General features: G+C 40.9%; 1 protein-coding gene across 5 annotated transcripts in view; it reads right to left on the bottom strand.

Annotated features, from left to right (window-relative positions):
* arb2a (ARB2 cotranscriptional regulator A) overlaps window positions 1–24632 on the bottom strand; it is a 503242-nt gene that overhangs the window by 244415 nt on the left and 234195 nt on the right. For all 5 annotated transcript variants that reach the window (XM_061906255.1, XM_061906252.1, XM_061906253.1 and 2 more), the window contains one exon: window positions 15787–15906. In XM_061906255.1, the coding sequence (XP_061762239.1) occupies window positions 15787–15906 (120 nt within the window). The remainder of the gene's footprint in view (window positions 1–15786; window positions 15907–24632) is intronic.

Genomic DNA, 24632 nt, shown 5'->3' with positions numbered 1-24632 from the left:
TTATCCCCTCTAGAAGAACCAGACATGACAGCATTTCAGAGTTTAGAAGGCGATTTGGATGTGTTTACAACCATTATATGGAGATTTGCAGAATGTGTGTTGAATCATCTTTGGTGCAAATTAAATATTATATATTATATATACCGTATATTACCAAATAGTAGCCCGGGCGTTTATTTCACAAAATCATTTTTGGAGATGGCCGTTTAAAAGAACCAAGCGGTTATTTGCACAAGGCTTTTATTTATTTTTGCACCAGCCTGCACCAGGCCATTATTTGTTTACAATGGTTACTGTCCAGTATTTTTTTATCGTATAAAAAACTTTAAATGTAAAAGCTATTGTAAACATACAAACAAAAAAACAAGACTATCAAAAGACAAGAGATCAACAAGGCCTCAACATGGCAGTAGTGCAACAATTGTCAAATAGAATACCGATACTGAAAATAAATAAAGTTTTTAAATAAAGCATCCTACCTGGAAAAATCAAATTATGGTACCAAATACTCAAGTATAAAACCCACCATCAAAACAGAACAATAATATTGTGACTTAAATAAAGTACTATCTAATCTAATCTAATCTAAATAAAATAAAGGCTACAGTATTCCAAGTTTTAAATAAAGCAGCATACAGGAAAAATACAATTGTGGTACCAAGTACTCTATAAAACCATCAAAACAATAATACTGCAAAAAACGCAACCCCAAATGCAACTCAAACCCACTCATCATCCTCCTCCTCCTCCTCCTCCCCTTCTTCCTCCTTCTCTTCCTCCCCATCCTCTCCCTCAATCCCCTCATCCTCCTCCTCTTCAATCACTAGTTCATTGATGAACTGCTGTTCCTCGTCACTCTCCTCCTCTTCCTGAACCACAGCAGCACCCTGCTCTCTAGCCCTCAACAGCATCTCTCTGCCTGCCTGACATGGCTGTCCCTCCTTGAGGCAGTAAATGTGCTGGTCCTCACTCCCATCAGCTGCCACCGTCAGCCCACACACCTTGTAGGATACCGGAAAGCAACAATCAGCTATGGCTACTGTTTGCAACACACACACACACACACACACACACACACACACACACACACACACACACACACACACACACACACACACACACACACACACACACACACACAGCCAGCCAGCCAGCCAGCCAGCCAGCCTACCTTGAATGAGTTTAACAGAGTGTCCCGATCCAGAGCATCCCAGGCTCCCAGGACCCAGTCGACCAGGAGGCGGCGGGAAGGGGCTCTCAGGTTCCCTGACTTGTGTAGGTCTTGTCTTTATCACCAGCCATCCAGTTGTCATAGTAGTCACGGAGCTACGCTTTGAAAGGGCTTTTCCACACAACATTGGGGGCCTGCAGGTACTTTGTGCAACCTCTAGATATGACAGCCATTGTAAGCTTGTAGCCCCTTTTGAGCTCTGCTTTAGTGGCCTCGCTGATATGGCATCGGTACGAGTCCCATGCAAGTAGCCTCGGACCGTAGTGAAATTTCCCCACTGCCCTCTGGAGCCAATCCTTTGTCAGGTCATCATCAAACCAGCCCTTCTTGGAGGAAGCTATGCTCTGCATAGCCTTTACATCACGGACAGCACCTTTAAACACAATGTAAGGCTTTAGCTTTGTCCCGTCTGCTTTGGCTGCAAGAGCCACCGTAATGCATGCCTTCTCGTGGCCGGTGGTTTTTAGGCAGATGGAGCGGGCGCCCCTCTCATTGACCGTATTACAACCAACCATGTCAAACCAGATGGCTGTTTCATCCAGTGCGATGATATTCTTGGGCTGGATTTTCTTGGTCTCTATCTGTTTAGTAGAGAAAATGAGGAAGTTGACAATCTTCTCGACGGGAGCGTCCTTCTGTGCAACAGTTGTTCTCCTCCTGAGGGTAAAATTGTTCCGACGCAGGAATCGATTAAGCCAGCCACTCGTTGCACCAAACACCACCCCGGTGTCTCTCGTGTCACTCGCGGTGGCATACAACTCTTTGGCCTTAATGCGGATCATTTTGCGGGGCACACAATGGTTCAGTCTACGAACGTGATGTATCCACTGACACAAATTAGCATCAAGCTCGTCGCTCACTTTCTTCCTACCTCCGCCTGATAAGCCAGCCCGTTTTCCATCGATTGCCGACTGAGATAGTAGTTCTCCCTTTTTTTGTTTCCATTCGCATACGCGTTTCGGGTCAACGTTAAACTGCCTGGCCGCTGCCAAACCAAAATTCTGCTGCGCATACTTCACAACCGCTAGCTTGAACTTTAGGTTTAAACTTTCTGTTCTTCTTACCCCTTAAAGTATTCCCGTCCATCAGTTGTGGTGTACCGCTATACATGGGCTATTATTAGGAAGAGACGCTTTTAGGGCATGGGTGGTTATTTGCCAAAGGGTGTTTACTTGGAAATATACGGTATATATATATATATATATATATATATATATATATATATATATATATATATATATATATATATATATATATATATATATATATATATATATATATATATATATCTATATATCTATCTATCTATCTATCTATCTATCTATCTATCTATCTATCTATCTATCTATCTATCTATCTATCTATCTATCTATCGATCGATATATATATATATATATATATATGTGTGTGTGTATACACAAACCCCGTTTCCATATGAGCTGGGAAATTGTGTTAGAAGTAAATAGAAACAGAATACAATGATTTGCAAATCATTTTCAACCCATAATCAGTTGAATACGCTACAAAGACAACATATTTGATGTTCAAACTGATAAACATTTTTTTTGGGGCAAATAATCATTAACTTTAGAAATTGATGCCAGCAACACGTGACAAAGAAGTTGGGAAAGGTGGCAATACATACTGATAAAGTTGAGGAATGCTTATCAAACACGTATTTGGAATGTCCCACAGGTGAACAGGCTAATTGGGAACAGGTGGTTGCCATGATTGTGTATAAAAACAGCTTTCATGAAAAGCTCAGTCATTCACAAACAAGGACGCGGCAAGGGTCAGTTTGTGAACAAATGTGTGAGCAAATTGTCCAAACAGTTTAAGAAAAACATAATTCCACATGTGTTCATATTCATAGTTTTGATGCCTTCAGTGACAATCCGCAATGTAAATAGTCATGAAAATAAAGAAAACACATTGAATGAGAAGGCGTGTCCAAACTTTTTGCCTGTACTGTACAAATTGACATATTACACCAATATATACAGGCTTACACTTAGTTGATTACCGTTAATTCCAGACTGTGGTTAAGGAGTTTCCTTCGTTGACGGCCAAAATGCAAACAGTTTTAAAAAACTAAAAAAGAACATACACTGATAAGGTATGTCACTGTATATACTATGGCATCATCTTTTAGATGACTGTGTTCACTTCAGGTTCTGCAGTGTCCTTCCATTTAGGGCTTTGAACCGAAAGTAAAGTCCCCTTTCTGTCTTCTTGCGGTCCATAGCGTTTCTACTCGTATGAATTCTTTATTCATCACTCAAAGTTTAAAATATAATTAAAACAGTTTTATACTAAACTGTCCCATGTGCGATGTCTGTAGGAGTGTTTTCATACATATTTGTACGTGCCAGTGTGATGTAATCAAGCGAGTGTTGTTAGCATTGGCTAATGTGCTAACAAGTTTACGAGTGTTTTTTATTATTAACTTAAAATGGCATTATTTTTGTATTGTTTCAATTTCACAAATTCTTGAGTAATTTCACCGAGAGTTTTTGCGTCTCTTTAGCTAATTGGAAAGCTAGCTTCCGCAGCTCGTTCTATGATGATGACCTCTGTTGTATGATCAGCTGTTTTACTGCAGTGTTACAGGCACTGTTTGGAAACAATTAAGGTATGTAAATTAACATCTACATAATTTTTATGTGTAAATAACTAATTTTCGCAACGTATATGTCAGTCTGGCTAATTTATGGAAACATAAATCTTGACCTAATATTTAGTAGGTGCAGCTTACATGCCAATGACCTCAATAGTGGTGAAAATACGGTGGTTTAAATTGCATTTTGTATTAGTAATAGTGGAGTATTTTATGTGAAGTGTGTGTGTATTATATTTATAACGCGCTTTTCTCTAGTGACTCAAAGCGCTTTACATAGTGAAACCCAATATCTAAGTTACATTTAACCCAGTGTGGGTGGCACCGGGGGCAGGTGGGTAAAGAGTCTTGCCCAAGGACACAACGGCAGTGACTAGAATGGAGGAAGCGGGGATCGAACCTGCAACCCTCAAGTTGCTGGCACGGCCGCTCTACCAACCAAGCTATACCGGCCCTATTTTAAAGCAATATTGTGAAGAGAGATTGTAAGGTACGATCTGCAGCACAAAAGTATTTATTTTTTTATACTTATTATTTTAATAACATTAATATCTATTGTATTAAACTGAGCCAAAACATTCCATCAATTGTATAGAAAAAAATACAAGGAAAGCTGGTCTTTTTCTTAGTTTGACACATTTACAAGAATACATTTTGGAGAATAATACTGTTTGCAGTGAGTGGGATGAGAATGAAAAAAAAAAAAAATATATATATATATATATATATCAGTTTCATGTCTTTGCATTCAGCAGTGAGCTTAGTGCAGGATGTGAGGTTAGGTAAGCACAAACTCAGAAAACAGTGTGGAAATGGGCAACTTCCGACTGAAAATAATACATATATACTGTATACATACATATATATATATATATATATATATATATTATATATATATATATATACAGTGGGGCAAACAAGTATTTAGTCAGCCACCGATTGTGCAAGTTCTCCCACTTAAAATGATGACAGAGGTCTGTAATTTTCATCATAGGTACACTTCAACTGTGAGAGACAGAATGTGAAGAAAAAAATCCAGGATCTCACGTTGTACGAATTTTAAAGAATTCATTTGTAAATTATGGTGGAAAATAAGCATTTGGTCAACTATTCAAAGCTCTCACTGATGGAAGGAGGTTTTGGCTCAAAATCTCACGATACATGGCCCCATTCATTCTTTCCTTAACACGGATCGATGGTCCTGTCCCCTTAGCAGAAAAACAGCCCCAAAGCATCATGTTTCCACCCCCATGCTTCACAGTAGGTATGGTGTTCTTGGGATGCAACTCAGTATTCTTCTTCCTCCAAACACATGGAGTTGAGTTTATACCAAAATGGATACATGGATGATACAGCAGAGGATTGGGAGAATGTCATGTGGTCAGATGAAACCAAAATAGAACTTTTTGGTATAAACTCAACTTGTCGTATTTGGAGGAAGAAGAATACTGAGTTGCATCCCAAGAACACCATACCTACAGTGAAGCAAGGGGTTGGAAACATCATGCTTTGGAGCTGTTTTTCTGCTAAAGGGACAGGACGATTGATCCATTTTAAGGAAATAATGAATGGGGCCGTATATCGTGAGATTTTGAGCCAAAACCTCCTTCCATCAGTGAGAGCTTTGAATGGTTGACCAAATACTTATTTTCCACCATAATTTACAAATACATTGTTTAAAATTCCTACAATGTGAATTCCTGGACTTTTTTTTCACATTCTGTCTCTCACAGTTGAAGTGTACCTATGATGAAAATTACAGACCTCTGTCATCATTTTAAGTGGGAGAACTTCCACAATCGGTGGCTGACTAAAAACTTTTTTGCCCCACTGTATAAATATCTATATATTTTTTTACCTTTTCTGTTTCCTGCTAAATACCATTACCATTAGATCATGTTAACTTATAAGAGGTTTTGTTTTCTATACGACTCAATTAATACCAATGTGCTGCTCCATGTTGGTTCTGATGATAAACAAAAATGTCATAATAAATGCATACGTGACTAATTCCTAGTGCTGTTAAACAAAGGAAATGAAGAGTAAAAAAAAGGGTTTTCCCTAACGGGCTGTTACCATGCCAGTCATGAAGTGAGAGTCCTGCACAGAGGGCAGAGTTGGCCCTGCTGCTGCCCCGGGGGTCACCCTGACGGGGCGAGAGGGGGGGATCCGGTATAGCTCAAAATACTTGAGAACAAAAAAAAAAAAAGAGGGGGCAAAAGGAAAGAAAAGAGAGTTGCTAAGTAGAGCTAACTTTTCCAACTCGGGCTGACTCAACAGCGAGTATTTGGCAATTGTTTCCGCCCTCCCATCCTTCACGGTATAGAGTGGAAATCTCCAAATCTGTCGATCTCGAGTTGAGCATCGCTTCTCACAGCTGACACTTGTTCACTTTACACACACAACGCAAGTGAGATATTTTATAGAAAAGAGACTGATGGCCTTCTGCAGAAGGTGTCAGAAAGACATTTGGCCACTACATGCATGAGGCATGTTCACTTAAATCTGCACTCATGTTTTGGTCGGGGCTGTTGCGGCAGCTAGCGGGTTGGCACCCACACATTTGTGCGCTAAGAGACAGATGCCTTTTTATATAAGATGTTATATAATGCTGCCCCATCCTTTCCAATAAGACTGCTCTTTTTTCTCACTTTCTGAGTGCATAGGTTACATTGGAACAGTGGTGTGTTGTCGGGGCCAGCAAGACTTTCTCTGCTGGCCTAACATAAATCATAATGATCATAAATTGATCATTGATAAAGTTCACTTCATTTTTAATTTCATTTAAGTATTGGCCACCCATCCAAATGGTCAGAATCAGGTGTCCTAGTCACTCGGGTGTATAAAATCAAGCACTTAGGCATGGAGACTGTTTCTAGAAACATGTGTGAAAGAATGGGCCGCTCTGAGGGGGCTCAGTGATTTCCAGCGTGGAACTGTCATAGGATGCAACCTGTGCAACAAATCCAGTCGTGAAATTTCCTCTCTCCTAAATATTCCAAAATCAACTGCCAGCTTTATTATAAGAAAATGGAAGAGTTTAAGAGCGGGCCCTTCCTCTTCCAACATGACTGTGCACCAGTGCACAAAGCAAGGTCCATAAAGACATGGCTGACAGAGTCTGGTGTGCATGACCTTGACTGGCCTGCACCGAGTCCTGACCTGAACGCAATAGCACACTTTTGGGATGAATTAGAACGGAGACTGAGAGCCAGACCTTTTCGACCAACATCAGTGTGTGACCTCACCAATGCGCTTTTGGAAGAACGGTCGAAAATTCCTATAAACACACTCCAAAACCTTGTGGACAGCCTTTCCAGAAGAGTTGAAGCTGTAATAGCTGCAAAAGGTGGACCGACATCATATTGAACCCAATGGGTTAGGAATGGGATGACATTTCAAATTCATACGTGAGTCAAGGCAGGTGGCCAAATACTTTTGGCAATATAGTGTACATGAAAGTATTCATCAGAACCAGAATCAAAATCCGAACTACTTTATTAATCCCAGAGGGGAAATTTACATTTTTAGCACAATCCCATTCAAGATCAGACAAACATTACAGGGAGACAGAAAAAAGATTGCTGATGGGTCTGCCAACTTCCGGCGGCCCTTACAAAAAAATGTCAGAAACAGGTAAATGTTGGGGGCGGGGTAGTAAAAAAAAACTTTCAGTAGAAAGGCTGGACTCCAGGGAGGTTGTCCAGACTGAGATCAAGGAAAAAAACCTCTTAGCCATAGCACATATAAACAAATTACATAGAATCAACAGAACTTGCAACAGACGGGAGGTAATAGGAGCTTGAGAGGCCGGCTGCTGCTGTATAAGCACTACTCAGCCGTCCATTGCCACTAAGGGGAATCAAGCTGTCATATTCTTTTCATGTCATATTAGCCTCCAGTGTTGCTTTTTTTTTTAACTTCAGAGCTTTTATCCAATCATAATTCAGCTAGGTTGCTGCCAGCCCTGCATGAAATCCGAAAGAGGGTTTTTGAATCAACAATGTGGCGGTCTGTGCAGTGCTCCGCAGTTGGTAGACAATTGCGATAGCCAATCATACCATGAGTTTTTGACAGTTAGCCTCCCGAATTTGCCAAACGTTAAACATGACAAATATAAGTATGTTTCCAATCAGAAGTTGTGAGTTTCGTGAGTAAAGTGTTTTGCAAATCAACAGAGCCGCACCGGATCCACACTTTGCTAAGTAGAGCACAATGTTGATTAGGTTGCAGATATACATTTGCTATGCCATTTTCAAGAAGGACGTCAGAGAGGCTAGATCTCTGAAAGGGTTTTTCCGCCACTTCCAATCAACCAATTACGAGCGGTACCCACGGCTTCCCATTTTCACAATAATTTAGAATTTACAGTGCTATGCAGATGTTGGTCTGCTGATTTTGAAATGCGCCAGAAAATAACCCTTTTTGTCCACTATCGAGGTGATTCAATGTCCTGTAGTACCAAGTGTATTTCTGTGTATTTCTCCAGATGTGGTCATGGTGACACAACTTTAAAAGAAGTATTTATCAAGTAGGACATCATTGAAGGCCTAGGTGTGAAATGCACGGCCCGCCACTGCGTTGGAAGAGACACTTCCGTGTTCAAGTGGACTTCTGGTAGTGAAAACTGATCAAAAGAATCAAGGCAATTAACCGTTGATTCTTTGTGTGGTTTTGTCCCCCTAAATCTGGTCCCTTTTGTTCTTTCGGGGTGAAACTCATCAGTAATCACTGAATGAAGGAATGACTCGTAAGTCTCTCAATGTAGTGGACGAGTAGTTGGGATACATAATTTGGGGTTTGGCCTCTTTTTCTGATATATTAGCAGTATTTTAGACAAATCAAGTTGGGTTACTCAAATAAGTGCTGGCTATTGTGTTGATAGCCCGGGCTAGAGCATGCTCATCTCTCATGCCGGCTGACCCAGGCTTGAGACCAGGACTGAACAGAAAAAAGCAGGGACTGAACCAGGTGGATTACAGCGGGGCCCGTGATCCGCAAAAGAGTGTGGTTTAAGGTGTTGACGACCTCAAGATAGCCTGGCGTTAAAAAAATAGACCTAAAAATGAGCGATCATCAATCTTCACCAATACATCACTTGATTGACATTCACGGCACCCGAGGATCTTGTGAGATGACGCTGGCTGCTGCTAGATCATCATTAAGAAAATATATATGTATATATATATATATATATATAAATATATATATATATATATATATATATATATATATATATATATGAAGTAGATCCCCTCGACTTGGTCAATTGAAAAGTAGTTTGCCTGCAGAAAAAGTGTGGGCACCCCTGGTATAGAAGCAGGAAAATATTTTTTTTTCTGAAATTTTCCACAAAAAAACTGAACCAAATTTTTTCCATGTGACATCATAATTAAAAGCAGCCCATCTGAGAGGGAAGTGTCAGTAAAGAGAAGAAGAGATTCAACATTGAACTGACATGGATTTAGGGGAACGTGTTTCTGCTCAAGAAAGAGTGCAAGGGTAAAGGGGCGGAAAAAAAGGGGGTGGGGGTGAACCAGACAGAGCGAGCAGCCTTTGGCCCTGTAGCTTCTCTCGCTGCACTCACATTCAAAGGCAGTTAGCTCCTCTTTGATGTAGCTATAATTAGTCTGTACGCAGTGTTTTTAAAAAAGAAATCAAATTGCAATGAAACACTTGAGTGGGCCACATAGGGGTTAACATGCTCCGGAGCAAGGGGAACGCACAGGAAAAAATTAACAGCGGGCCCTTTTGATGGGCTTGATCAGAAATGTATTTATTAACTGCAAAGGGGAGCAGTAATTAACCCGCAGACAGCTTGTTTTCTCTGGGTCTTCTCATGTGTCGAATAGTTCATCCCGCAAGGCTCTCTGCTCTGCACACACGCACACACACACACTCACACACCACCCCATATTATCCCGCTGGACCAATTTCTCCTCAATTAAGTAGATAGTGTGTGTGTGCACGATTTATAAGTGCAGTGGGCATGGGCATGTTGTTGCGAGTGAGATAACAGCTAAGAAATGTTACTTTAAATCATTTGTATATTTCTGCATGTGCACCAAGGTTTGCATTTGGCTCAAATGTCAAACGGTCGAGACAAAGCTGCGAGTCTCTATCTGGGTTCCCAATTAGTCCCAGGTTGGAAGTTGTAAAGGATTCACGACAATAATAGACAACAGAAACTGGTAAGGCCTCTAGGGAAACCTGACGGTGGCATTTACGAACACTGTCACTTAAATGAACTTCCAGCTCTTTGTCTTGATGTTTTCAACGCTGCACCGCACGAGCTGTATGCAGATGTATTTATATACACACAAGCACTGTACCGCATGCATGTGCTTGACAAGGACAGTACTTAAAAGACTACGGCGGTAACCTCGCCAGCGCCTATAAACTGAGATACTGACTAAAACAACCACAGAAGTAAAAGAGGATACAAATAGGCAGAGTAGCGAGTTGTCGTCATACAGTTGGAAAGCCCAAGAGATTGTCACGGACAAAGCACTGCATGAATATTTAGCAGCCAAATTAAAATGACAAAACACTTTAAAAAGAATAGGTGAGTTAAAGAGATGGAAAAAAAAACTATTCCTGAAAGCACCATTGCGGCCACCTTCAGTTTCCCACGACAGTGCACTTCCTGCGTTCTTTGGATCTAAGAAATGTCCTCAATAAAAGTGAATAGAGATGAACTGTGCAATGCATCTGTTATTCAACAACAAAACTGCAATAATTCTGGTAACCTGACTGCACTCACAGATTATACAAACACTCGGTACAGGACTGAACAGGGCAGGTGCTTGTGCTAACAATGAGCTACACCAAGGGTAGGGAACCCATGGCTCTCGAGCAAGATGTGGCTCTTTTGATGACTGCGTCTGGCTCTCAGATAAATCTTAACTGACTTTGCTTAACACGATAAGTAATGAGTAATTCCGCTGGTAAACACAGTGTTAAAAATAACGTTCAAAATAAAAAACATTTTCATTCATTCATTCATTTTCTACCGCTTATTCCCTTTTGGGGTTGCGGGAGGCGCTGGCGCCTATCTCAGCTACAATCGGGCGGAAGGCGGGGTACACCCTGGACAAGTCACCACCTCATCGCAGGGCCAACACAGATAGACAGACAACATTCACACTCACATTCACACACTAGGGCCAATTTAGTGTTAACAATCAACCTATCCCCAGGTGCATGTCTTTGGAGGTGGGAGGAAGCCGGAGTACCCGGCTTTCACGGGGAGAACATGCAAACTCCACACAGAAAGTTCCCGAGCCTGGATTTGAACCCAGGACTGCAGGAGCTTCGTATTGTGAGGCAGACGCACTAACCCCTCTGCCACCTGCATTTTTAATCCATCCACATGTTTTTTTTTACCACACCTGTTCAAGAAGTCGCATTAATTGTAAGAAGTATTTTCATTATTATTCGTTAGCTCAGAATAACAATGCAATTAAAAAGATGAAGTGACTTGTTATACTCTAAAAATGTTGGTCTTACTTAAAAATGCACGCATTTAGTTGTATTCAGAGTTAAAAAATATCACATGGCTCTCACGGATAGGCATTTTAAAATATTTGTCTTTCATGGCTCTCTCAGCCAAAAAGGTTCCCGACCCCTGAGTTATACATTAGTGTTCATGCAGAAAAAGTGTCAAGTTATTAAAAAAATATCAACTTATTTACAACATCAGATAATGTGTCACGTGTTAGAGTCCCTCAGAAAAATAAAAATGCATAACTGACTGTAACAATGGTTAGTGTATCACCACAAAAACCATGAAGATAGGCAGACTACGGTTTGTGAGAAACAATCTGACTTGATATTTATCAAAAAATGAGCCCACAATGCAAAATACATTGTACCGTTATTTTATCCATGTTTTCATCCGAAAACAAACACAAAAAAAAAACTGCAAGTGTATGAATAACATTTTTGTAAAACCATTTAAGTTTACCCGCACATAGTTTTAAACATGATCAGAAGAAAACAGAGAAGCACTCTAAGGATTGAAGTTTAAGTTAGCCATTCTTTGTTTTCCGGCTTAACCAGGCCAAACATTGAAGAGGTGGATAACAGCTGGAAAACAACTTTATTAGTTAATAACTTTATTAGGTGTTGTGGATTTGTCAACGAAGGACAACATAATTTTGGGACACAACTGATTATTCACAGTAATGCACATTCCATATACCGTATTTTTCGGACTATAACTCACAGTTTTTTTCATAGTTTGGCTGGGGGTCCGACATATACTCCGGAACGACTTATGTGTGAAATTATTAACACATTACTGTGAAATATCATATAATAATATTCATCTCGTTCACGGAAAAGACAAAGACAATGTCAGCAATCGTCACACACGCGTCAGCAATCGTCACCTACACGTCAACCAATAAGAATTCAGCGGGGGAGGGTCATGGCAAAAGTGCATTTTGGGTCATGGAATGCTAACTGCTATATACTATATGGCAGTGGTTCTCAAACGGGGGTACGTCTACCCCTGGGGGTACTTGAAGGTATGCCGAGGGGTACGTGAGATATTTTTAAAAATATTCTAAAAATAGCAACAATTCAAAAATCCTTTATAAATATATTTATTGAATAATGCTTCAACAAAATATTAATTTAAGTTCATAAACTTTGAAAAGAAATGAAACAATGCAATATTCAGTGTTGACAGCTTGATTTTTTGTGGACATGTTCCATAAATATTGATGTTAAAGATTTCTTTTTTTGTGAAGAAATGTTTAGAATTAAGTTCATTAATCCAGATGGATCTCTATTACAATCCCCAAAGAGGGCACTTTAAGTTGATGATTACTTCTATGAGTAGAAATCTGTATTTATAATTGAATCACTTGTTTATTTTTCAACAAGTGTTTAGGTATTTGTATATCTTTTTTTCAAATAGTTCAAGAAAGACCACTACAAATGAGCAATATTTTGCACTGTTTTACAATTTAATAAATCAGAAACTGATGACAAAGTGCTGTATTTTAATTCTTTATCTCTTTTTTTCAACCGAAAGTGTTTTGCTCTGATTAGGGGATACTTGAATTAAAAAAATGTTCACAGGGGGTACATCAATGAAAAAAGGTTGAGAACCACTGCTACATGGTATTGCCGTAGCTATGGAAACGGATCATTTCATCGTTGGCGGTAACCAGAGGTGGGTAGTAACGCTCTACATTTACTCCGTTACATCTACTTGAGTAATTTCTGGGATAAATTGTACTTCTAAGAGTAGTTTTTATAAAACATACTTTTACTTTTACTTGAGTATATTTATAGAGAAGAAACGCTACTTTTACTCCGCTCCATTTATCTACAATCAGCTCGCTACTCGCTACTTTTTTTTTATCGATCTGTTAATGCACGCTTTGTTTGTTTTGATTTTGTCAGACACGCATTCAAAGTAGAATCTACGCATGCCTGCGTTTCACCAATCAAATGCAGTCACTGGTGACGTTGGACCAATCAAACAAAACCAGGCGGTCACGTGACCGTCACACGTCGAATCCGACCTAAAAAGGTTGAAAAATGTATTGGGGTGTTACCATTTAGTGGTCAATTGTACGGAATATGTACTGTACTGTGCAATTTACTAATAAAAGTGTCAATCAATCAATCAAAAGTGTAAAGGAAAAAAGACACTTTTTATTTCAACCGTACTTCCCGTCAAAAGCCTAAAGACTGATCGTGCAGTTCCTGTCTTCACAATAAAAGTGCCACTCCATCACGCCTGCACTGACAAAATAAGAGTCCCCCCGAAAGCCAGCGCAAACAAGCTAGCAAACTACAGAGTTTGCCGCCAATGTATTTCTTGTAAAGTGTATAAAAACGAATATGGAAACTGGACAAAAAAGATGCCAAAAACCAACGACTTTCATGTGGTATTAGACGGAAAGGATTAACTTTTTTTCTCCTCCATTTGAAAAAGTGGACATTATCAGCAATACTGTCTCATTCCGATCAATGCAAGTCATCAGAATCAGGTAACACACCAACTTATATACTAGTCTTCATGAAAGAAAGGAATCTATATGTTAAACATGCATGTATATTCATTAAAACACCTTTAACATGTCAACAAAAATGGCAAAATGAATAACTATAAATTATATACTGTGTATATATATATATATATATATATATATATATATATATATATATATATATATATATATATATATATATATATATATATGTATATATATATATATATGAGGTAGAACACCTCGACTTGGTCATTTATTAAGTAATTGATTAACGTTGAAAAACTAATTGCGGTGTTACCATTTAGTGGTGAATTGTACGGAATATGTACTGTACTGTGCAATCTACTAATACAAGTTTCAATCAATCAATCAATCAATCGATGAATGCCTACTGAGCATATGGTGCTGTTAAGTTATTGCGGCCCAATTTGCCTTATTTTTTTTATTTTCATGTTTTATTATTTAATATATATTATATATGTTTTAGTTGCTTAAAAGATATTCCTGGTTATGAATTTGCTCATTGCTATTTTTATTTGCTCATTGCTATTTTTATGTTTGTGTGCATTATTTGTTGCCGTAATCATTAAACAAACAGGTTACTCATCAGTTACTCAGTACTTGAGAAGTTTTTTCACAACATACTTTTTACTTTTACTCAAGTAAATATTTGGGTGACTACTCTTTACTTTTACTTGAGTAATACATCTCTAAAGTAACAGTACTCTTACTTGAGTACAATTTCTGGCTACTCTCCCCACCTCTGGCGGTAACTTGTAAAAACTGACAAAGGCTGAACAAAAATGGCACCGAAAAGGAAATTATGTATTGCAAATTACAAGCTGGATGTAGTGAAATATGCAGCAGAAAACGACAAGAGGAAGCGGCGCATACCTTTGGAGTTGGCAGAGTTGTTTATAAGCGACATCGAGGAAGAAGATTTCATCGGATTTATCGATTAGGAGTGACAGATTGTTTGGTAAACGTATAGCATGTTCTATATGTTATAGTTATTTGAATGACTCTTACCATAATATGTTACATTAACATACCAGGCACCTTCTCAGTTGGTTATTTATGCGTCATATAACGTACACTTATTCAGCTTGTTGTTCACTATTCTTTATTTATTTTAAATTGCCTTTCAAATGTCTTTTCTTGGTGTTGGATTTTATCAAATAACTTTCCCCCAAAAATGCGACTTATACGCCAATGTTTTTTTCCTTCTTTATTATGCATTTTCGACGGTTGCGATGCATACTCCGGAGCAATTTATAATCCGAAAAATACGGTATTCAATGTTTGGCCTGATTTAGACAGAAAACAAGGAATAGTTTATGGATTACTTCAACTTGAATTGTAGATCAGTCTTCTTTTGTCACGTCTCATTCTCATTCTATGTTTGCTTACTTGCAGCGGAAAGCCACAAAAAACTACTTTGGGACAAACTCGGCACATCAATTGGATTAGCAAAAATGGAATTCATACACTTTTCTCTATCTTCTTTGTATTTGCTTTGATTATGTATTTATAATAAGAAAAACAAAAAAGTATTCAATTCAATTTTTGTTTCACTCTAAGTTCACTGTAAATATTTTGTGTTGGTTTAAATGCATGTTTAAGTGACATTTTCAGAAAACAAAGGACCAGCTGGACTTCATCCCTCACTATTATTCTTTTTCGTGCATAACCTCAACAGAAAGCCATGTCATATCTTAAAACCTTCAGAGCACCTAACTGTAGTCATAAAATAAGTCCTATATGTAAACAGAAGCTGTACAGTTTGTTATTGTTCGTCAAAAATTATCTAAATTCTCCTGAGAACCAGTGTATGCGTTTAATATTTTTCAGTTCAATAGATCTGCTGGTTGTGTCATATTTCATTGGTGCGCAAGGTAAGAAAAGCAGAAATGTGAAACACTGACCAGTTCGACGAAGGACAACCCTCCATAGCTGTGGGCCACGATGAAAACATTCTTGGCTGCAGCTTTGGACACAAAGTGATCCCACACGTACAACACGTGTTCCTCAGAGGAACTGTTTTCCTGAAAAAAAAAACAAAAAACAAACATCGTCAAAAACGACAGAAAAGAAAATATTTTAGGACTGTTCAGCAAACTTCGACAGACAGAGATGGTGAAGCATCAGTCAAACAAGTACAGTGGTACCTCAATTTACAAGTAATCTGAGGTACCAGCTGCTTCACATTTGTTTTGTTGTGCCTTTAAGTTATCCGGGAGAATACCTTTGAGTTACGAGTATCCATGCTGCCCCTTACAGTACCAGTAGTGGAAAAACAAGGTGCTTCTATATTGAAGCTATTAGCATATAAATCTGATTTATGACACCAAAAGACTTCCAAAGTTTGCAAATAAGTAAATGCGACCAAAATAGCATCAATCTTCGCGTGTGTAACGTCATCATCATGGCGACGATCAAGGCTCTTGTGTGCTCTGTTTTATTTGTTTTGTGCGTAAATTGTGTGTCCGCGTGCTCTTACACACGCGAAGAGCTACTGAACATCAGATCCATCACCCCTACCGACTTATTACTGGTCATCTTAGCGTCAGCTGCGGATTTGCTCCACTGTGTGATCAAAAGAGGGAAACCACACCGAAGAGGAAAGAGAGCGGACGAGGATTACGCACGCCCTTACCTGGCATCATTCTCTCCAACGTCCGCTCATTTGCCAACAAGATGGACGAGCTAGCGTTGCTGATGAGAAGAAACAAGTACTTGTCCTCATTTTGTGCTTTATGCTTCATGGAAACGTGGTTGAGCGCGAGTGTCCCGGACAATGCGGTTTAACTGGAGGGCTTTCATCTTCTCCGCGCGGACCGAGACGCGGGGCTCTCCGGGAAAACAATAGGCGGTGGAGTCTGCTTCTTTATCAACAATAAGTGGTGTACTGACGTGACGGTGATATCCCAACACTGCTCTCCTGCTCTGGAATATATTTTCATTCACTGTAAGCCCTTTTACTCACCGCAAGAGATTGTTTCATTCATTCTGGTGGCTGCCTACATACCGCCCAGCGCGGACCTGCGTGACGCTCAGCGCACGCTTGCAACCCAGATCTTACACGTGGAACGGTCTTTTCCGGACTCTCTTGTTATCCCGTCGGTCGGCGTCCCAGCGAGAGTGGAAATATTACAATAAGCATTTTAGTATGGTTAATTTATATGTTTAGCACCTAACAATGCTGCTGATGCTAACACTGTTACATTAAAGCTGCATCCGTTTAGCACTTTGCTTCTAAAACTTTTTGCGCATCCTTTTTTTGCTTGGGCTACAAAATATAAGGTTCTAGATCATATTTTTTTTCTCAAAGTAATCGTTGTTGGCCCTCACAAATGCTGCTTGATTAGTATTGTTGTTGATGAGCAAGAGATCTGTGGTTCCTAGCTCTATGTCACAGATCAACTGACTGGCTTCCTTATTACCTCTCAAAATGGCTCGGGAATATCTGTGAGATTCAGAATCAGAATCAGAATCAGAAAAGTTTTATTGCCATTGTTTGAGAACGGGTTCACAAACTAGGAATTTTACCTGGCGGAATCCTGCAACATAAAACACATATAACACAGAATAGAATAACAAGGGCTGTAACTGAGCTATCAGATCTTGTTATTGTTCACGTGTCTGATGGCCGAGGGAAAAAAACTGTTCAGGTGGCGGGAAGTGTGGGTCTGGATGGACCGTAGTCTCACGCCTGAGGCAAGAGGGGAGAATATTTTGTGTCCAGGGTGAGAAGAGTCAGCTGTGATCCGACCCAAACGCCTCCTGGTCCTGGAGGAGAACAGGATCTGGAGGGGTGGGAGTTTTCAGCCAATCACCTTCTCAGCAGCACGTGCGCTGCAGTAGATGCTTGTCCCATACTGTGGCGCCGGGGAACCACACGGTGATGGAGGAGGTGAGGATGGACTCGATGACTGCTGAGTAGAACTGCACCAGCATCTCAGTCGGCACTTTCAGTTTTTTTAGCTGCCGTAGGAAGTACATCCTCTGCTGGGCCTTCTTGATGAGGGAGCTGATGGTCGGGTCCCACTTGAGGTCCTGGGTGATGGAGGTGCCCAGGAAACGGATGGAGTCCACAATGGAAACGGGGGTGGGGGAGTCAATCAGGGTGAGGGGGGATGGTGGGGCTGTGACTTTCCTGAAGTCCATGATCATCTCCACTGTTTTCTGGGCGTTCAGCTCCAGGTTGTTGAGGCTGCACCAGGATGCCAGCCGGTCCACCTCTCTCCTGTAGGCAGACTCGTCGCCATCCGAGATGAGCTGGATGAGAGTAGTGTCGTCCGCAAACTTGAGCAGCTTCACCGACTGGTGACTGGAGGTGCAGCAGTTTGTGTACAGGGAGAAGAGCCAGGGGGAAAGTACACTGCCCTGAGGAGTACCAGTGTTCGTGGTTCGACTGTCCGAGACAATCTTCCCCAGCTGCACGTGCTGTCTTCTGTCTGTCAGGAAGTCTTTGATCCAACTGCAGAGGGAGTCGGGCACGCTGAACTGGTAGAGTTTGTCTCGTAGCAGTCCAGGGAGGATGGTATTGAAGGCAGAGCTGAAGTCCACAAACAGGATCCTCACGTAGGTTCCTGGGGAGTCCAGATGCTCCAGGATGAAGTGGAGGGCCAGGTTCACTGCATCATCCACAGATCTGTTTGCTCTGTAGGCGAACTGCAGTGGGTCCAGGCGGGGGGCTGTGATGTCCTTGAGGTGGGGCAGGACCAAGCGCTCAAAGGACTTCATGACCACAGACGTCAGCGGCACCGGCCTGTAGTCATTAAGTCCTGTGATCCAAGCTTTCTTGGGGGCAGGGACGATGGTGGACGTCTTGAAACAGGACGGCACGCGGCATTGCTCCAGAGAGGTGTTAAAAATGTCAGTGAAGACAGGAGCGAGCTGATCCACACAGTGTCTCAAGGTGGAGGGGGAGACACCATCGGGGGCCTTCCGCCTGTTCAGCTTCAAGAACTGCCGGCGTACATCCTCCTCTCAGATGGAGAGGGCCTTTGGTGAAGTCCTGTGATGTTCTTGGAGTCCTTTAAGTCCTTTAATGTAGTGCTGGAGTTGGTGTGAGAGGGCGATGGTGGGGGGAGTAGAGCTTTGATGAGCTGAAGGCCGTTCGTGACGACAATAATGTGTGTTGAGGTCCTGAGCGAGAGTCCGGTCATTCAGGGCCTGTGGGGTTTGGGGTTTATAGTTCGTAAGGGCCCTTAATCCTCTCCACACGACTGCAGAGTCATTGGAGCTGAACTGTTCCTGTAGACGGTTAGCTTTTTCTACTTCCCTGTTGAAGTGGTACTTCGCTTCTCTGTAGGTACTCCGGTCCCCTCTCCTCCACACAGTGTCTTTTTTTCTTGCGCAGTTGTCGGAGCTTGGGTGTGAACCAAGGCTTGTCGTTTTTATAACAAGCTCTGGTGCGCGTTGGAATGATGCGTGCCTCATTGAACTGTATGTATGAGGTCACAGTGTCCATATACTCGTCCAGATTGTCTGCGGCTGCTCCAATTGCCTCCCAGTCTGTCGTGTCCAAACATGCGCGCAGCTCATCCACAGCTTCAGCAGTGAAACACTTAATGGTCTTCATAACAGTCAGTTTCAGTCTCTGTCTGTATGAAGGGATTAAGTGCACCATCACGTGATCTGATAGTCCAAGGGCAGCACACGGGACTGCATGGTATGCCTTGCTTATTGTGGTGTATCAGTGATCCAAAATGTTCTCCTCTCTGGTCGGGCATTTAATAAACTGTTTATACTTGGGTAATTCCTGGCTCAAATTGTCCCTGTTAAAGTTTAGATGAAGATGAAAAAAATACAAGATTAAAAAAAACACAAGATTAAAATAAAATGAAAAAATCGGTCTTAGCCTGGGCCCTGGAGAGGGGGTGCAGACTGAGGCCAAGGGAAAAAAACAGGTCATTGCCATAGAACACATCCCTCTTACATGTGTGTAAGAGGGAAACATCAAACATCAAAGAACACAGAGGACATTAAAGACATTAAATCAGCAGATACAACTAGACACTTCTACATACAGCTATGAATAAAAAGTAAATGAAACATATCCACTGTGGTGGCCTCTGCGGTGTTCCACACCATCGTCCGCTGGGGTGGAGGGAGCATGGCCAGAGACAAGAGCAGACCCAACAAAGCAACCAAGACAGCCAACTCCACTTTCGGCCAGTGTCCAGTCCGCATGGATGAGCGAGGATACGTCCAAGGTGACTGAGGAGTCCGACACCTGCTCACCCAGCCAAGACACCGCGAAGCCTCTCCGTCCCAGCGCTCAGTGCTACCTCCGCAGCTCTGTCCCCTCATCCGCATCTCCTCCAGTCCCTCCAAACCGACTCTGGTGTGGCAGACACCCAGCAGCTGGTCTCCATGGCCAAAAGGCTCCCGGGAGGCAGATCCAGAAGTCCACAAAAAAATCACCACAGAGGTCACGAAAGTGCCACCCCTTGTCACACAGTCCCAAAGGGTCCCGGCCCAAAAGGCAAAAAAGTATAATAACACATGAAAACAAGAGGGAAACACAAAAGGATGACACAAGAGCACAGAGCCCCTGCCAACAGCAGCCACTACAGCAGCGCCATCTTGGAAAAAAAAATAAAATAAAAAAAAATATGTCTAATGTAAGGATTGTGAATGAAAAACAACACATCTCTTTCCATTTTTCACGTATTTCCAGTATGACTGATCTAATAATGTGGTCAGAGAGCAGAATGGTTACTTCAGTGACGTTGAATCTACAGAAATCGCCAAAGATATTCAGAGAAGAATATTCACAACGGCAGACTGAAATTGTTGCATTTTGTGAAGTTTAGACAGTATTTGTACATACTCTGTTAATACAATTGGATATGGTTTAACAGATATAATGAAACACAGTTAAGCATATGTCAAAAAGCAATTAAGCATATGTCAACAAGTCAACTAGTTTTTTCACTCTACTGCTTCTTTAAAGGGTGTGATTGTCGACAACCTACAGACAGATATCGACACAATCCTGCCCTCCAACCATTGAAACGGGGAAAGTGAGTGCAAAGGAGAGCGCGGAGGAGAAAACACCCAGAAATACAGAAAAACAACAAGTTTATAGCTGACCCACAGAGGAGCACCGTGAGTCGTTGATTTGAGATACAGCTTTTTTGACTTACGAAATCGGTCATGGAACCAATTTAGCTCATAATTTGAGGTGCCACGGTAATAAAAATGTTACGGTACAGTGAAAGGAAACGAAAGAGAAAGAGAAAAGTGATGGTAGCCTGAGGATATATCTATAAAGAGGCACTCCTTACTCAATCAATAAGTCTTGCATATTGCAAATGCCCTAAATGTAAAACTCAATAAGCTCGGAGAGGTAACGTTTAAATCTTAATTTGTAACTGGTTGCGCAATCAATGGCCTATCTATTCGCCAGTGGCGGCCACACAAGAAGATACTTGGGAAGGTCAAAAGAAAAACAACAAAAAAGAGAGAATATACATGCAAAGTACACTTTAAGACATAAATCATCACACACGATTGCATACACAAACAATACTGCAGACAAATACACGTTGTGAAAAGTGGACACGTCTAATAAAGCGAGGTGTAAACACTGATCCAAGGCTGGAAATAACATTTGTAAAAAGAGAGGAGTGAAAAGGGCATACTTTAATGAACTTGTGACATTGATTTGGGACTTTGATTTCCTATCAAACTGTCTGCTTGGCCATAAAAATCAACAACACATGTATTCCTGCACAACACATGAAGCAGAACAACACATGATGGCAATTAACAGAATGTAACATTCGTATTAACACATTTTCTAAATTAAGATTTTCTTAAACTACTAAATAAATGATAAATGCGTTGTACACTTGTATAGCCCTTTTCTACCTTCAAGGTACTCAAAGCGCTTTGACACTACTTCCACATTTACCCATTCACACACACATTCACACACTGATGGAGGGAGCTGCCATGCAAGGCACTAACCAGCACCCATCAGGAGCAAGGGTGAAGTGTGTTGCTCAGGACACCACGGATGTGACGAGGGAGGTACTAGGTGGGGATTGAACCAGGGACTCTCGGGTTGCGCACGGCCATTTTCTCACTGCATCTGCATCTGTTAATGGAGTCAAATGTGACTGCATAACAAACATTTAGTGATGAAAGGTAAAGGACATGAGAGTCTTCGGGTATTGAAGTTTTGAGTTTTGCCAAGTCCCAGTATGGGGTTGTCTCGTGTATTTAGATACTTTTCTAAATAAAGGGGACCACACAAAAATCGTACGGTACATTAAACATATATTTCTTATTGCAATTTAGTCCTTAAATAAAAGAGTGAACATACTAAACAACTTGTCTTTTACTAGTAAGAAAACAAAAAAAGACTCCTAATTAATCTGCTAATTAAAGTACTAATGATTGTCACACACACACTAGGGGTGGCGAAATTATTTTCTGCACTGACCCATCACACTTGATCACACCCTGGGTAGTGAGTGGAGCAGTGAGCAGCAGCGGTGGCCGCGCCCGGGAATAATTTTTGGTGATTTAATCCCAATTCCAACCCTTGATGCTGAGTGCCAAGCAGGGAGGAATATGCATTACATTATTTTGTAAACATTATGAAGGACTAGCTGTAAAAAAAATATTATTCATCTATTTGTTTATTTACTGTTAATATCTGCTTACTTTCTGTTTTGGATCAAACCACACATTTAGGTATCAAGTAGATACAGGATCATACATTGGTCGTATTCAAAGTTCTCATGTGTCCAGGGATGTATTTCCTGAGTTTAGAAAAATAATATGATTTTTTTTTTTTTTAAAGAAAGAAGATTTTGTGACGATAAAAAATATTGATGTAAACAAAGAAGTATCAACCAAGATACGCCCGGGAATCATTTATGGTGATTTACAGTGTAACCCCCAATTCCAACCCTTGATGCTGAGTGCCAAGCAGGGAGGCAATGGGTCCCGTTTTTATAGTCTTTGGTATGATTTGGCCGGGGTTTGAACTCCCAACCTACAGGTCTCAGGGCGGACACTCTAACCACTAGGCCACTAAGTAGTGGATGTTAGATGTAGATCTACCAATGGCATTTGTTTATATTATGACGCCGGTGAGATATTGTATCCTGCTACGGTGTGTAGTAAAGCATGTTTAGCTATTCCTCGTCCTGCAGGGATGATACATCACATTATGCAGTAGTATGACTGTTCGCTGACTGCCTGCTGCTGCGAAAAAGCTAAGTGTCGTTCTGTGTGCTTTTACAGCTTTTACAATTTTGGTGTTTTAGCAAGTTGGACATTTATTCTGTATTTTGTTTATAGTCATATCAAATAAAGATGCATTAAATAGACGAATGCAAATTGAGTTACAACATTATATTTTGTAACATACCAAACAGTGTAATTTCTCTTAATACCTCATTGACAAAATTATTCAACCCCTTGAAGATCATAACTCTTAAGAACAGAATTTGAAAAAGGTATTTTCAATCAGGTGTTGAAAACACCTGTAGATGTGATTAGAACCATAACGAGCAACAATTAAACTGATTGAAAAAGACTGTGACGCTCAGCTTCTTGTAGATGGTCAATGGTGTATTTGCAACATGGTGAAGTCCAGGGAGTGGTCAAAGAAGTCAAGAGAGGAGGTAATTTTTCTTCATAAGAAAGGATATGGATATAAGAAAATAGCAAAGACATTACACATTCCAAGAGACACAGTTGGGAGCATAATTCGCAAGTTTAAAGCTAAAGGCACAGTGGAAACACTACCTCGGCGTGGTAGAAAGAGGATGCTGTGTGCAACTGCTGTCCGGTATTTGAAGCGTACGGTGGTGAAAAACCCCCGGGTAACAGCTGAGGAACTACAACAGGACATTGCAGAGGGGGGAACGCAGGTTTCGTCCCAGACAATAAGGCGCGCACTACGAGATGAAGGCCTCCATGCCAGAACTCCCAGGCGCACCCACTTCTGACTACCAGGCACAAGAAAAATAGACTCCAGTATGCCAAAAATCATCTGGACAAAACCCAAAGGTTTTGGGAAACTGCTCTATGGAGTGATGAGACAAAACTGGAACTATTTGGGCTTATGAATCAACGTTATGTCTGGTGGAGAAAAAATGAAGCTTACAAAGAGAAGAACACCTGGCCTACTGTTAAGCATGGTGGGGGGGTCAATCATGCTCTGGAGGTGTTTCTCTGCCTCAGGTACCAGGAATCTCCAGCACGTTCAAGGCATTATGAATTCTATTTCCTACCTGGATATATTAGATGCAAATGTCATGAAGTCAGTGACGAAGCTGAGGCTTGGGAGACGTTGGACCTTCCAAAAAGACAACGATCCCAAGCATACCTCCAAATCAACATCAGAGTGGTTGCAGAAGAAGGGCTGGAAGACTCTGGAGTGGCCTTCACAGTCGCCAGACCTAAATCCCATAGAAAACCTGTGGTGGGACTTGAAGAAGGCAGTTGCATCACGCAAGCCCAAGAATAAGAATGAACTGGAGGCCTTTGCCCAAGAGGAATGGGCTAAAATACCTGTAGATCATTGCAGCTTGTGCCCGGTTATGTATCACATTTGAAAGATGTAATTACTGCCAAAGGGTGTTCTACTAAGTACTAAAGATGCATGTAACTAGGGGGTTGAATAATTTTGTCAATGAGATATTAAGAAAAATGTCCTTTTTTGGTATTTTGTAAAATACAGTGTTACTATTTAAGTTGCATTTGTCTATTTGACACATCTTTATTTGATATGACTATA

Source organism: Nerophis ophidion, linkage group LG07, assembly GCF_033978795.1.
Source record: "Nerophis ophidion isolate RoL-2023_Sa linkage group LG07, RoL_Noph_v1.0, whole genome shotgun sequence".
Classification (NCBI taxonomy): Eukaryota; Metazoa; Chordata; class Actinopteri; order Syngnathiformes; family Syngnathidae; genus Nerophis; species Nerophis ophidion.
Note: the sequence above shows the minus strand (reverse complement) of the source record. Positions and strands in the feature narration are given on the sequence as shown.